This window comes from Triturus cristatus, chromosome 2_2 (assembly GCF_964204655.1).
Source record: "Triturus cristatus chromosome 2_2, aTriCri1.1, whole genome shotgun sequence".
NCBI lineage: Eukaryota > Metazoa > Chordata > Amphibia > Caudata > Salamandridae > Triturus > Triturus cristatus.
This window is the reverse complement of record NC_140582.1, coordinates 628,330,435-628,344,326: the sequence shown is the minus strand read 5'-3', so window position 1 is coordinate 628,344,326 and position 13,892 is coordinate 628,330,435. Positions and strand designations below refer to the sequence as shown.

Below are 13,892 nucleotides of genomic sequence, written 5' to 3'. Positions count from 1 at the left end.
TCAAAATAGCTGAATATACACTTTGTGGTGACCTAACTATTACAAAACATAAAAAATAAGGTTCCTATACTATAATTGCTTTGTATATATTTGAAGTGGGGTATAGGTATGAACCATAATTTACCTCTCTATTCTTCCCATTGTACTTGGTGACCTAACTACTACCACAATATAATCAAGACAGGCAGCTGTAATATAGAAAATAAATCTATGTTCTCTTTGCGCCTACCCCAACAGATTAAACTATTCTAGCTAAAATATACAATAATAACAATGTTATAAAGTAAGTACTAATAGGACATGTTTTCAGTTTTACCTACTGAAAAAGGAAAATACTGGATCAACTATTTCCTACACCAATACGGACTTGCCACAACACATTTGCACCTGACAGACAAGGTGTTCAAAGCAGCACTAATTGCATGGTCAAACATATTTTAAGTGTATATACCATATGCATACATATAGCATACGTCAACTGAGCCCAATGATTTTAATATTACTCTTTTTGTATGTTGTGCATAAATGTTGAATAAAATAAAAACGGTATGAGATGATACATCATACATTCTGTAGAACTGTATCAAGAACATCCAGGAACACTAAGCCAAAGCATCAACTCACCACTTGACGCATCACCATCTAACAGGTTGTCATCTTCGGAAGTGTGAAAGTCCATAATAATTCCATGTCCATCGAGAAGTTCTTCATCGCTACTTGCACTGGTGATACTGTTGTAACTGTTTCGATAGTAGGTTCTATGGAACAGCTGCTCAGACTCCATTTAGCTACTTAGCTTACCTTTATGAACAAAAAAATGAAAAAGAATGAAAAAAGCACTTCATGGTTTTCTCTCGGAATCACCGATGTATTCAGCTTCTGAAATATACGTCAGTCAGTCAAAGGCTTTATTTCGATAAAAATATATCATAAAAGCTTTACAATTAAAAAAGAGTTTAAATTCATTTAGGTTAAAATCCAAATTTTTCAATAAGAGAAAGACATATCATAAATAGATGTTAAGAACGGATTAAACAATTTCTTTAAGCCTTTTGCTTCTGATGCGCCATGCCCAAGATAGAAATTTTGATAGGGCGCAAGCATACAGAGGGCGGGAGTCAGACATTAAAATACGTAACGCCTCAATGTAGTGCCTAGTACCTAAGGAACGGCACAATTGCTTAAGCCATCTTCTTCTTGGGTATACATACTGTGGGCATTCAAATAAAAAATGGGCCACAGACTCTTGTCTAGATATACAAAAAGGACAAAATTCAGTGGTCTGGGCAGGGGGATTCCACCGGGAAGTAAAAACATAAAGTGGGAGAGTCCCGGTCCTAAATTTAAAGTAAAGAGATCTATCAAAAGGACTCTCGATAATGTCAAGATACAGTTCCCGGATCGGCTGATCCTTGAATTCCAGAAAGTCCTCCGTGAGTCTACCCAATGTACAGTTCGTGTTTCGTTGGGTCGCAATCCAATTCCAATATAGAGACTTAAGCGTAGCTTTCGGGGGGGAAGACCTGTTTTCCCATGCTGCGCTTAGCCCCAGATTGCACAAGAGGATTTTCATGTCGCTCAGCCACTTTATCTTGTGCCATCCGGGGAGTGACATAACTTCGGAGAGGCCTTTGGCATATTTAGCTAGTTCCGGGACTCGCCATAGTCGGGCCCATAGCAGTAGAGGGCGAAGTTTCGCCAGGTCATTAATAGGACGACATCCTAGATCGAGCATCAGTGGGGTCGTGGGAGTACCTTGAGGGAGTGACATGATGGCCCTACAAAACTTTCTCTCAGCTCTTGACAACTCGCTAATATTGCATGAACCCCACAGCTCAGCCCCGTAAAGAGCAGAGCTGACTGCCCTTGCTGCATAGATTTCCATAACAGGGGCTATAGGTCTAATAGCACAGGAGCGCTGTTCCTTCAGTAGGGCCCCTGTTACCCTCTTGTGGGCTAGCAACATCTTGCATAAGTGGGGGGCCCATTGCATATTATGAGATAAGCGGATCCCTAGGTAATCAAACACATCCACCCTCCCCAAAGGTACGGCATTTAATTTCAAAGGGCGCACAAGTTTTTTGGGGGGGTTCATCACAAGATATTTCGTTTTGTCAGTGTTGATTACCAGGCCCCGTTTAGCGCAAAAGAGTTGGAAGTTATTTAATAATTTTTGGAGGCCCATAGGGGATTTGGAGAGTAAAAGGGTGTCGTCCGCGAAGAGGAGGGTAGGGATACGTTCCCCTGCCAGGGATGGTTCATCTGAAGGATCGTTCAGCAGATGCTCAACCACACCGTTCACATATAAGGAAAAAAGGGTGGGGGCTAGAACACATCCCTGGCGGACCCCTCTCTCTACCGGGATTCTACTAGTTCTCTCTCCATCACTGCCCCATCTAATCTGGGCAAAGTTGTTTTCATGCAACCTTGCAATTAACAAGAGTAAGTAGTGGGGTACCCCCATGTCAACAAGGACTCTCCAGAGGGTCTCCCTGGGTACCAAATCAAAGGCAGTCTTTAAATCGATGAATGCGAGATAAAGACTGCCCTTGCCTAGGACCACCACCTTCCAATACACTAGTAACAATCTGAATGTCTGTTCAATGGTACCAGTGCCTGTTCTAAAGCCTGCCTGGTAGTCGGAAAGGATATTGGTTTCGTCGATCCATTGTGATAATCTGACCAGCAGCACCTTCCCGACTACCTTTTGGGTTATATCCAGCAGGCTTATAGGTCTATAGTTAGACGGGTCGTCCCTGGCCCCCTTTTTAAAAATAGGGACGACCTCCGCCCCTTTCCACGATGCCGGAATAGGAGCTCCCCTACTAATGGCATTGATCAAACAGCAAATGAATTTGCCCCAATTCGGAATATCCGAACGCAGCAGATCCCCGGGGATACCATCTAAGCCGGCTGCTTTTTGGGGCCTAATGTTACCAATTGCATACTCGACTTCTTTGATCGAAAAAGCAGAATCTGCCAAATCTGCCCCCCAGTCATTGAGTGTCGTGATTGTGCCTAACGTGTCGATTTCATAGTCTGCGCTTCTTATTGGGAGGTCGGGAATTGCTAACGCCACCCCCCGCACCAGATCATCATTAGAAGTAGCTATGGGGGAAGTTTTAGGAATATCCCCAGTGTGACTAGCATACAATTTCGTAAAATGATCGACCCATGCTTGACTTGTAATATTACATGTGATGAGATCGCTGTCGGGTCTAGTTTTAGCTCTAATTGCATCCCAAAAACGCCTTGAATCTTTCCCCAAGCTGGCCTCTTTTAAGGAACACCAATATTCAAGCTCCCACTCCTTTCTAGCGCTTGCAAGGGTTTTCTTGTATAATGTCCTAGCTCCCTGAATTACTCCTTGATTTTTGCTTTTGATGGCCTTAATCAAGAGTGATTTTGCATGTCTACAGGCAGATGTATACCAGTCATGTTTCCCCCTAGGGTTCCTAGTTACCTTGTTCTTGACCAGATGCTCCTCTTTAGAAAACACATTCCCAATAGACCTAAGGGTTTCCTCAAAGATGGAAGTGACCCGGCCAGGGGTCGAGAAGGCCGGGTCACTGTTGTCCAACTCCATTTGTGAGGCAGTGAGCAGTGTGTGTATAGTGTTGAGTTTGGTTTCATCCTTGGAGACCAAACTCCACTTCAAACGTCTCCCACAAGAGGAGACAAAGATTTTGTTAGCTACCTTAGGAGATGTTTTAATCCTATCATTGGGCCAGGGATTCCTAAGGGACAAGGAAAGCGAATTATGGTCGCTTTCAATGGTAGACAAAACAACCATATCCTGGACAAAACCCCAGAGAAAGAGATCTAACATGATATAGTCGATCCTTGAGGTGCAGTTAGTTCTATTAAATGTGGCCGCGCCCATAGGATCTGAGCGTGTGCGGCCATTGGCAGCTCTCAAGCCGAACTCCAGCGTTAAAGCATTCAACTGTATCGCAGTTGCAGACCATTTTTTAACCGGGGGGATGGCCAAAGACGGGATGCCCCATCTTTCGTCATCCTCGGCCGGGTCAGAAGTGTCATCCTGTATAAGGGGCTCGTAGGTGCAATTAAAGTCGCCCGCGACCAGAACTTGGGCTCCAACTGTATTTTCTCTCAATATCGTGTCAAGAATGGACACTGTCGGAGACGTAGAGCCACACTTAGCACCTCTAGCATATACATTAAGTACATCAAGAATAAATCCCCTTTGGGGACCTCTCAGGGAGATTCCTAGGATGTCAGGACAATTGATTTGTTTTGCATCTATACGAAGATTTAGAGCAATGCTTATCCAAATGAGTAGGCCTCCAGAGGGACGGCCTATCCCATTTCTAGCAAGAACTGCAGGGACGAAACAGGTGACATAACCTACCCGGTATAAAGGTTCTAAACTCCAGGTCTCTTGGAATAAACAAATCGTGTGTGCCTCTACTAAGGCATTCCACTCCGGAAGGCATAATTTCCTGTGGATGCCAGCAAGATTCCAACTTAGAATTTTTAGAGTACCAAGAGGATCATGGACGACATTTTTTGGGCACTTTGGTGGACAATAAAGGGCGTGAATAAATCGGGGGGCACAAGCTCAGTGGAGAGCATAGGCGGTATGCTCCCATGCCCTGTGATCACAGTGGAGCATGGGCTTAGAGCAGAGGCCTGCGGAGTTTCTTGAGCAATTAATTTCGGGGATGAAGCAGTCTTGGTGAAATCAATACTATTTTCAGAGACAAAACTATCTAAGGACTGGGATAATTTGGGACTATCATGTTCGATGACCTCAGGGCCATTTACTGAACCCGGTGATGGTCAATCCACTTCCTCTAGACAGCTAAATCTGTTAGCGAGTGGTAAACCTCTCCAGCCAACAGAGGAAGCTGCGTCTCTGCCCTCGTAATCTGGCCAATCGCTCCACTCCCTTCTTATATTCCAGTTGTTTATTTGTGGCATGTTCCTATCGGGGGTGTCGGCCCAATAGTTTGTAGGAGGATAAAAGGAGGAAAGCCTTCTCACCTTTATTCCATCGTACTTAGGCCACATACCACGACGGCAAATGTAATCCGCCGTACGTGGATTGTCAAAATTAACTATAATGCAGTCCCCTTGGCTCGTTTTCTTCTCGCTTCCCACCCAAGGGACCCTACGCACCATTAGGATCCTACTACCACAGGAGGGTGGGAGCGGTCTGTTGGTATTGAGCCAATGCTGGACCTTGTTTTTTAAGGACCACGTTGGTTCCTCAGCTTTTGGCCTTAACTCGGGAACACCGGTCAGGATCACAACATATGGGTCTGCATCTGCTGGTAAATGTATGTGGTGCCCGTACTCCCCCCTGATTTTATCATTAGGGTGTGTTGGCCCTGAGGATTTGAGTAGTGTATTTTCCGAGATTTTGGCAGGGCCGGGGGGTTTAGGGGGCTCCACAACTTTCTTTAATTGAGCTGGCAGTGGCTTTAATCTTGTATTTAATACATGAGAGGGTGCATTTGCCACTGGCCGCTCCGTTCTCAAGGTTGTGGGGGTTGGTTGCGGTTCCTCAAGATTAGCCAGCCCAACGCCCAACTGGACCCTAGGGGAAACATTCATTGAGGATAACTGTTTTTCAATGTTAGAAAGGGATAGTGCAATGGGTTGCATAAAGTCTTTGATAAGATCTTCTAATCTAGCCAAAAATAAGTTTTTGGCCTCGCAGACTTTGCAACCCTCGCCCAAACTACCAAGGTCACCAAGAGTTGTTATGTTTGTGGGCGGAGCAGTTATATCAGTGGCTGAATTAGGTAGGTTACTCTGATTAGATATGCTTTTGCTTTGCACCCGAATAGGCGGGATTTTTTTCTTGGGTTTACCATTGCATTTTTCCACCTCCCTAGGCTTCTTCCGTTTTGGAATGGCGCCCTCCCTCTTCCCCCTTGAGTGATTAACAGTGGGAAGCTCCTGCCTTGGGCTGATAAAAAGATCGGGCGTCTTCTCAAGAGCTTCGCTTGAGTGCATGTCCGAAAGAGCCAATGAGGCCGAGAGATCGACCGTATTTGGCACGCCATGAGTTTCAGCCTGGATTTCGATAAGAGGTCTAAGGTCCCTAGGGCTAGTGGGTGTCTTGGCTAAAGCCAAAGGGCCTATAGAGGATCGCCTTGCTAAGGCCAAATCCTGAGATACCCTCCGCTCCAAGAGCAATATGCCTTGGTTGATGGCTTCATTTGCCCTGGTGATGTACTGGTCAATTGGGCCAGATGTATGAACATCCCCATGTGCAGTTTTACTCCTAGAAGCCCTCGGCATCCTATCACAACTACTAACAATGTACACAATACAAACTAGAGCTAGTCAAATAAGCAAAAATCGCTAGTATGGCGCTTAAAGTGTATATTGAAGATGGCAGAGCAAAAACACCTGTCTGAAATGTAAGAGGGGGGGCCCAGTCCAGTCTTACCCGGTCTTTAACGGGCTTAAACGGGCCCGCCCTTGGCCCGGGCTTCGCCCGGCGTCCCGCGACGCGGGGAGTGACGCTGACTTTAATGCGCCTCCGGGCGCTAGGTGGATGACGCTGTGTCCGGTGAAGGCCCCCGAGGAGTCTGGGTAATGCAGTCCGCACTCACCCTCCCTCCGCGCTGCGGCCGCGAGATCCGAAACGCGGCGGCGGGAGGGGGGGACGACTATGCAGAGGCTGGAGAGTTGCGGAAAGTCAGGGCCAGCAGGTAGGACCAGAGCACACAAGGGCAACGGCAAATGCAACACCCGCTCCACCGGGAGTGACGCTGACTTTAATGCGCCTCCGGGCGCTAGGTGGATGACGCTGTGTCCGGTGAAGGCCCCCGAGGAGTCTGGGTAATGCAGTCCGCACTCACCCTCCCTCCGCGCTGCGGCCGCGAGATCCGAAACGCGGCGGCGGGAGGGGGGGGGGGGACTATGCAGAGGCTGGAGAGTTGCGGAAAGTCAGGGCCAGCAGGTAGGACCAGAGCACACAAGGGCAACGGCAAATGCAACACCCGCTCCACCGGGAGTGACGCTGACTTTAATGCGCCTCCGGGCGCTAGGTGGATGATGCTGTGTCCGGTGAAGGCCCCCGAGGAGTCTGGGTAATGCAGTCCGCACTCACCCTCCCTCCGCGCTGCGGCCGCGAGATCCGAAACGCGGCGGCGGGAGGGGGGGGGGGGGACTATGCAGAGGCTGGAGAGTTGCGGAAAGTCAGGGCCAGCAGGTAGGACCAGAGCACACAAGGGCAACGGCAAATGCAACACCCGCTCCACCGGGAGTGACGCTGACTTTAATGCGCCTCCGGGCGCTAGGTGGATGACGCTGTGTCCGGTGAAGGCCCCCGAGGAGTCTGGGTAATGCAGTCCGCACTCACCCTCCCTCCGCGCTGCGGCCGCGAGATCCGAAACGCGGCGGCGGGAGGGGGGGGGGACTATGCAGAGGCTGGAGAGTTGCGGAAAGTCAGGGCCAGCAGGTAGGACCAGAGCACACAAGGGCAACGGCAAATGCAACACCCGCTCCACCGGGAGTGACGCTGACTTTAATGCGCCTCCGGGCGCTAGGTGGATGACGCTGTGTCCGGTGAAGGCCCCCGAGGAGTCTGGGTAATGCAGTCCGCACTCACCCTCCCTCCGCGCTGCGGCCGCGAGATCCGAAACGCGGCGGCGGGAGGGGGGGGGGGACTATGCAGAGGCTGGAGAGTTGCGGAAAGTCAGGGCCAGCAGGTAGGACCAGAGCACACAAGGGCAACGGCAAATGCAACACCCGCTCCACCGGGAGTGACGCTGACTTTAATGCGCCTCCGGGCGCTAGGTGGATGACGCTGTGTCCGGTGAAGGCCCCCGAGGAGTCTGGGTAATGCAGTCCGCACTCACCCTCCCTCCGCGCTGCGGCCGCGAGATCCGAAACGCGGCGGCGGGAGGGGGGGGGGGACTATGCAGAGGCTGGAGAGTTGCGGAAAGTCAGGGCCAGCAGGTAGGACCAGAGCACACAAGGGCAACGGCAAATGCAACACCCGCTCCACCGGGAGTGACGCTGACTTTAATGCGCCTCCGGGCGCTAGGTGGATGACGCTGTGTCCGGTGAAGGCCCCCGAGGAGTCTGGGTAATGCAGTCCGCACTCACCCTCCCTCCGCGCTGCGGCCGCGAGATCCGAAACGCGGCGGCGGGAGGGGGGGGGACTATGCAGAGGCTGGAGAGTTGCGGAAAGTCAGGGCCAGCAGGTAGGACCAGAGCACACAAGGGCAACGGCAAATGCAACACCCGCTCCACCGGGAGTGACGCTGACTTTAATGCGCCTCCGGGCGCTAGGTGGATGACGCTGTGTCCGGTGAAGGCCCCCGAGGAGTCTGGGTAATGCAGTCCGCACTCACCCTCCCTCCGCGCTGCGGCCGCGAGATCCGAAACGCGGCGGCGGGAGGGGGGGGGGGGACTATGCAGAGGCTGGAGAGTTGCGGAAAGTCAGGGCCAGCAGGTAGGACCAGAGCACACAAGGGCAACGGCAAATGCAATATACGTCTTGTCATAATTAAAAGGCCCACATTACATTAATTAACAAGGTTTCCAGCAAGCTGGCACATTTATCTCTTAACAAGTGGACAGAATATTCAGATTTCAGAAACTGCATGTGTGTAACAATCAATTCAATTTCAATTAAATGGAGTTTTTTTTGGAAAACATTTGCATACAAATCAAAATAATACATCGTTAAAATAGGAGTCACAGTTATCAATCGTTTTTTATCTACGCAAAGTGCATTGCTATTTGTCAAATACATACACAAGTAAAGACTGAAGATGGGCTGTTTTATCATGCTTGAACGACTCCAAGAAAATCATACATTGGTTTCCCGTCTATTACAAGTACTCCTAGCCTAGGGAACATAACAGGAATGCCTTCATTTTATTGTCAGTACGTTTCTTTAACGTACTTTTCCTCTGCAAACATTTCTACCCATTCAATTAAATCACTGCACTGGAAAATCACTGCTGACAAATATTTGCAGCATTATGCGTTTTATATATACATCCAAAACAAGCTTTGGCAAATCTAGTAGATCATGCAGTAATGCGTTGCTGCTTACAAAAGCAGGCCGGCATCAATTCACATAGACCATGTGTGCCGGGTATAACCTGCTTTATGGCACTGTAAACTTGGGGAATAAAAACAGGTCACAGGCAAAGGAGACAAAAAAGATTCATTTTTGCTAATGCAGTTTGCTTTTCTCAGTGACACCTTAAATGCAAAGGGTATACACAGACATGGTTCCCTGCTAGCTCTATTACAGACCTTAAGATGATTCTAAGTGATCAGGCCCAACAGGTTGAAACTGGTCTAGGTTAGGTTTTGTTCCCATTTAGTGGCTATACAGCTTAGAAGTTTGCCTGGGATGCTGCGGTGACAGGAGGACCTAGGCACACTTGCATATCTGTGGTCTTTGCCTGTAGTAACAGTGAGCTGAATGCAGCCCAGTTTAATTATAACTGGTTAAGATTAATTCTATGTCAGGACCGGAGCTTCAAATTAGGCTTTTTTTCCTCCGTTTATTTTGCTCCAGCAGCTTTACCAAAGTTACATAACAGTAAGAAAAAACTACATTTCCCATGATGCAAGGGGAAAATGTGAGAGAGAAAAAGTCCAACAGCCATGTGCCAATACTGTGCCAGGAACACCAACAACTTCCTTCGTGGGATGCTGCTCTATACTCTGTGATGTTGCTCAATGATCACTCGAGGCACGTTGTATGGACACCGCTATGTTTATTTAATATCACTTAGGAATGTACCGAGGAGCGCCGGCCGGCACTCTCTCCCTGTGGCTGCTCAGCGCGCTAATGCCACGCGCACACCCCGGCGCCAACATGGCCGCCTACGTCACGTCAACGTGACGTGACCACAACTAGACCGCTACATATCTCCCCCTTTTACCAAACCAAAATTAAGTCACTTACAGTTCGCAGGTTAGTTCAAAGTCTCGGAACCTGGAAGGCCTTACAACTTGCCTTCCGCTCCTGGTCACCTTACCAATGTTCCCTCGAGCCCCTTGGCTCTGCGTTTCCTCGATTTCTGTTCCTCCACTCATCGCTCCTCCGCTGTTCATATTGCCACTCGGCCTGTCCATCTCTACCACTGGGGTCTCACCCCTTAACACGCCTTCTTGCTCCTCTCCTGCACCTGCTTCTCCCATTTGTTCACTTCCGCCCATCTTGTTCTCTTCATCCAGGTCTTCCATGTCTTCACCTTCCGGATCCCACTGTTCCCATCTCAATATCTTGTTGCACCGGGCCATGCGGTCCTGCGACCACACGTTCCCATCACTGAGCAGGGCCGCTCGATCATAGACTTCCTTAACCTGCATCGGCTTGCTGTACTTGCTGTCTCCCTTCCTTTGTAGGGTCGCCAGCTTTACTCTCACCCATTCTCCTCTCTCTAAATGAGTGTCCTTCACATTCCTCCTCTTGTTGTAGTTGTTGGTGTAGGTGGCTTGTGCTCTCTCCAGATTTGCTCTTACTACCGCCGGGGACCATTCGCTGGTCACCACCTTCTCCTTCCAGATTCTGTTGTCGTGCGTGAAGGGTTCACGACCTCTCAATATTTGGAACGGGCTGTACCCCGTGCTTGTGGGCGTTATTCTGTAGGCCCATACCATGTTCTCCAACGCTTTCTTCCAGTCTTTATTACAGGTGATGGCCGCTTGTATGGCCCCCATCACCACTCTGTTAAATCGTTCCACCAGACTGTTGCCTGCCGGATGGTATATGGCCGTGTGCTTTACAGAGATGCCATTTCTACCCATGAATTGTTTCCATCTTTCCGACGTGAACTGTGGTCCATTGTCGCTTAAGATGGACTTGGGAATTCCTTCTCGGGTGAATGTTTCCGATAGAAACTCCAGGATGTTCTCCGTGTCCATGGATTCGCTCACCTTTATTTCTGGCCATTTGGAATAACGGTCGATGAGGACACACACGTATTTCTGTATGCTCTGGTCATCCAGCACCGGTCCTAGAATGTCTATTGACAACTCTTCCCACGGGTTTGAGGGAGTGTCGAATTTTCCAAGGGCTGGACGTAGTGGTCTCAATGTTTTGTCGGCCCCTTGACATTGGGGACACTCTCTGACATGCCTCTCTGCTCTTACGTCCATACCTGGCCACCAGTAGTTCTGTTTCGATCTGGCCTTGAGTTTCCCTATGCCAAGGTGGCCTTCGTGTAATAAGTCCAGCAGCTTGTTGATGAGCTTCGTGGGGGGAATTACTCTGTCTCCCCGGTAGATGAATATGCCCTTGTCTCCTACGGTCAGTTCTTCCTTCACTTCATAAAATGGTTTGAGGTTGGGTTTCACCTTTTTCTTGTCAGGCCACCCTTGTGTGATGTGCGCTTTTGCTTCCACCAGGTCAGAATCTTCTTCATAGGCTTCAGTCCACTCTTGTATGCTGATTATCTTCTCTTGGTCCTCTACGAGAGCTACCATCTCTCCTCTGTCCGCTGGGTCCTCTTCTCCCGGCTCCATGGCCGCCGCTCGACTCAAGTAGTCCGCCACTCGGTTCTTGTTTCCAGGGATGTACTCCACATCATATCTGAATTCCAACAGTTTTAAGGACATCTTCGATATCCGGGGTGTGGCGCTGGCGTGCCCGCCCGATGTTAATACCTTCACTAACGGTTTGTGGTCAGTCTTGAGCCGAAATCGGGTACCCCATAAGAACTGCCGGAACCTCGTCATGGCCCACACTACCGCTAACATCTCCTTCTCGATGACACTGTACTTGCCTTCTGTTTCCGTCAATGCTCTGGAGGCGAAGCTGATTGTCTCCGTGTCCCCTCTTCCTCGGTCTTGCATGAGTACAGCGCCTAACCCCTTGTCGCTGGCGTCAGTGATGAGTATGGTGGCGCCTTGTGGGTCGTACCCCTTGAGCGGTATGGCTTCCAGGATTCCCTTTTTGATGACTTCAAATTCCGCTTGGGCTTCTGGTGTCCACTGGAACACCGTGCTCTCCCTGGTCAGCCTCCTCATGTTGTAGGTTTTGGATGCGAAGTGTACCACGAATTTACTATAGTACTCCGCCATCCCCAGGAACGATCTGACCTCCTCCTTGTTCTTGGGGGGCGGTGCTTCAGCGATAGCTTTCACGTTCTCCGTCTTGGGTGTGATCCCCTGTCGCCCAATTTCATGGCCTAAATAGGTTACCGATTGCAGTCCCAACCGACATTTCGACCACTCTGCCGTGAGACCTTTGGCTTCCAGTGTCTGTAGTACTTTGTCTAGTTTTCGGTCATGATCTCTTCTATCTCTCCCCATCACTAAGATATCGTCCTGGAAGTACTGTACATCTTTGCAGTCTCTGAACAATTGGTGCATCATCTTCTGAAAGACGGCTGCCGCTGAGGCTAGCCCGAACGGCATGCGACAGAATCTGTAACACCCAAACGGGGTGATGAACGATGTCAGGCTTTTGCTGTCCGGGTGTAGAGCTACCTGGTGGTAAGCGGATGTAAGGTCAATGGTGGAGTACCACTGAACTCCTCTGGTTTTTGCCAACATCTCCTCTATCTTGGGAAGGGGAAACTTCTCCACCACTATGTTTTTATTGAGTTCTCTCAGGTCCACGCAGAGCCTGACCTTCCCGTTGGGTTTCATCACGACCACCAAGGGCGCCAGCCATTCGGCGCAGGTAATGGGTTCTATAATGCCCTTCTTCTCCAGGTCTTGGAGTTCTGTCTGGACGGCTTCCCTTACTGCAATGGGCACATTCCTCACTTTGTGTGCCACTGGTGTGGCTCCGTCCTTAAGCACTATTTTATGCTGAAATTTCTCCATTTTCCCTACAGTGCCCCCAAACACTTTTGGGTAGTTCTTCTTCCATCTGTTCATGTCCGGCCATTCCTCCTGTTCTGTGAGCAGGATTTGTTCCTTCCCTCCTGGGTCGAGTTTTATGCCTAGGTCGCCCTGGTCTAACCATCCTAGGACGGAGGGTCCTTTCTCGGCCACATACAGTTTGCACCACGCGGATCGGCCTCTGAACTCGAACAGTAGACGTCGGAAGCCTAGCATGGGAATGCGATCCCCATTGTAGGTAACTGGTCGTATGTCTAGTTTCTCCAGATCAGGGCCTAACTTGGTTTGGAACTGTCCTTCCCACACTGCTCTCTGTATAATGGTAAATGGGGATCCGGTGTCTGCCACTACTGAAATGGTGATGCCGCCCATGGACATCTCTAGGACTGGTTTGGTTGATCTCTTGTCGTCTACGCTCAATACTTGATCGTATATACATAAGGCGGTGACCACTTCTTCCTCTGGGGCTTCCTCCAGGTCTTCTGTGCTGTGGTCAACGTATTTCACCACTCCTTTCTGTTGTTTCTTCCGACACACCTTCTCGTAGTGCCCCATGATGCCGCAGTGCAGGCATTTGGCTCGGAACGCCGGGCAGCGTCTGTCGTGGGCTTCGTGGGACCAACTTCCACACCTGTAGCACGTTTTCTTGTTCACGCTGTCCGCTTGTTTCCCTTGCCATCTGCTAATCCCTTTGGCCGTGGGTAGTTTGTTTTTCTGGTCCTTGCGGTGATCTTCCTCCTGTATCCTGTTCACCATGGTTGGAGTGACCGCCTCCTTTTTGGTAGCTTCGGCGCACCTCCTCGAGAGTTCTGCCCTCTTCACTATGACCATTACTTCCTTGAGTGTGGTGTCCCCGCTCGCCCACAGCTTGTCTTGCACGTTTGCACTAGTGGTGTGCATGATCACCTGGTCTTTTATGAATTCATCTTCCCACAGTGCGTACTTACACGGGGCTGCTAGCTTTCTCAGCGCTGCTACATACTCTTCGATGGATTCCCCCACCTTTTGTTTCCTTTGCTGAAAGTTATATCTATCCACTGAAACACAGATGGTGGGGCGGTATCGCTCATCTAGGTCTTCCACCGCAT

General features: G+C 49.6%; 1 protein-coding gene across 3 annotated transcripts in view; it reads right to left on the bottom strand.

Moving 5' to 3' along the window:
- The window catches only part of CLCN3 (Cl-/H+ antiporter 3), an 846,805-nt gene that overhangs the window by 692,872 nt on the left and 140,041 nt on the right, over positions 1-13,892 (bottom strand). For all 3 annotated transcript variants that reach the window (XM_085641816.1, XM_085641819.1, XM_085641817.1), the window contains exon 2: positions 625-801. In XM_085641816.1, coding sequence (XP_085497942.1) covers positions 625-784 — 160 coding nt within the window. In that variant the 5' untranslated portion in view covers positions 785-801. The remainder of the gene's footprint in view (positions 1-624; positions 802-13,892) is intronic.